The sequence below is a fragment of the Seriola lalandi genome, unplaced genomic scaffold (genome assembly GCF_002814215.2).
Source record: "Seriola lalandi dorsalis isolate HSWRI2012SDOR001 ecotype SW California unplaced genomic scaffold, Sedor1 jcf7180002005248, whole genome shotgun sequence".
Classification (NCBI taxonomy): domain Eukaryota; kingdom Metazoa; phylum Chordata; class Actinopteri; order Carangiformes; family Carangidae; genus Seriola; species Seriola lalandi.
In genome coordinates, this window is record NW_019475902.1 from 1 (window position 1) to 1,383 (window position 1,383).

Below are 1,383 nucleotides of genomic sequence, written 5' to 3' on the forward strand. Positions count from 1 at the left end.
CACACACACACACACACACACACACACAAACGTTTCCTGTAATCTCGCGCTCCCTCACATGGAAAGTACAGTAATTTATGATAGTTTTAGTTATTTTCTCTCGTTCGTGCAACACTGATTTTTTGACCTGTTATGCCTCCTGCATCGAAAACTCCTGACGATATTTTGTGTCTTGAACAAACGGACATAACCTTGGAAATGCCTGTTCGGTTTAAATTGAATGAACAGCAGTACAACTGAATGACACATAATGCAAAATCACATCCTGCTCTGTGGCTCAGGGCGCGCTGCTCTGTATACTTTACTGGCTTGTTTTATTGCTTCCTCTGGCTGCTTGTTTAATCTAATACATCGGCCAGAGCACTTACACTCCCTGGCAAAAGTCTCCACTGTTAGCCCAGTGTGAACAGCTGTGTCGGGCGCAGTGTGGGACGTAACGGGCGTGAATGAGCCACTGTTACTGTGTCAGAGTGTGAGACAGCATGCTGTGCTTTTTCTAGTGTGTGTACGTTTGGGTGGTTTGTCCACAACCAGCTTAGCTACATTTTTCTATTTACTGTAAGTGCTGCAAATTTCACTGTGACCACGAAAACACACCCATGTTTGAATTAACTCCTGCAAAGACTCAAACTGTTCATGTGTTCATCCACAGGTGTATGTGAGGCCATACTTCGACTACAACCCAGCCAATGATAACCTGATCCCCTGTCGAGAGGCGGGGATGGCCTTCATGAAAGGAGACATCCTTCAGATTGTCAACAGAGAGGATCCCAACTGGTGGCAGGTGAGCTTTCCTCCACTTATTTCTAATCACAGGTACAAAAAAGATTTCAAGTTTAAACTACAACCTGATCTGTAATCTGTGCCAGGCGTGTCATGTGGTGGGCGGGGCTACAGGACTGATACCCAGTCAGTTCTTGGAGGAGAAGAGGAAAGCTTTCGTCCCTCGAGACTTTGACGGATCAGGTAGGTGGCTGCAAACATTTCTTGGCGGTGTTCTATATAAACACTGTAAATCGTGCTTTGGTTAGAGCTACAACTCAAGTTTCCAGTTTCTCTCTTTAGAAAGGCTGATGTTGAAAAGATGGATTGCCATTAAGTCTGTCAATGGGTTTGCTGCCAGACCTCTGTCACCTAGCTATTGCTTTTACCACTGAAAACTGATTTATGGTGAAAAAGCCTCAGACTTCAACACTCAGAATATGGTCCACGCATGCCCCCTTTTGGCCAAATGCTGTAATTGCTGTAAAAATGTACAAGCACACTAATGTTCACTCTTGATTTATAGGGATCCTTTGTGGCACCATAGCTGGCAAAAAGAAGAAGAAGATGATGTACCTGACGGCCAAGAATGCAGGTCGTTAAGCTCTTCCCCCTGGTGAC

At 44.9% G+C, this 1,383-nt stretch overlaps 1 protein-coding gene across 1 annotated transcript; it reads left to right on the forward strand.

Moving 5' to 3' along the window:
* The first annotated feature begins 627 nt into the window (after window positions 1-627).
* LOC111669867 (protein PALS2-like) lies at window positions 628-1,366 on the forward strand. The gene is made up of 3 exons (XM_023426348.2): window positions 628-784; window positions 870-966; window positions 1,289-1,366. The coding sequence occupies exons 1-3, from the start codon at window positions 722-724 to the stop codon at window positions 1,363-1,365; spliced, it is 237 nt and encodes a 78-aa protein (XP_023282116.1). The 5' UTR covers window positions 628-721; the 3' UTR covers window position 1,366.
* The last annotated feature ends 17 nt before the right edge of the window (window positions 1,367-1,383 follow it).

Coding starts and splice junctions, on each gene's coding strand:
- LOC111669867 (XM_023426348.2), top strand. CDS start 722: ATGGCCTTCATGAAAGGAGACATCCTTCAGATTGTCAACAGAGAGGAT. Junction 785..869: donor AGGATCCCAACTGGTGGCAG/GTGAGCTTTCCT, acceptor AATCTGTGCCAG/GCGTGTCATGTGGTGGGCGG. Junction 967..1,288: donor TCGAGACTTTGACGGATCAG/GTAGGTGGCTGC, acceptor CTTGATTTATAG/GGATCCTTTGTGGCACCATA.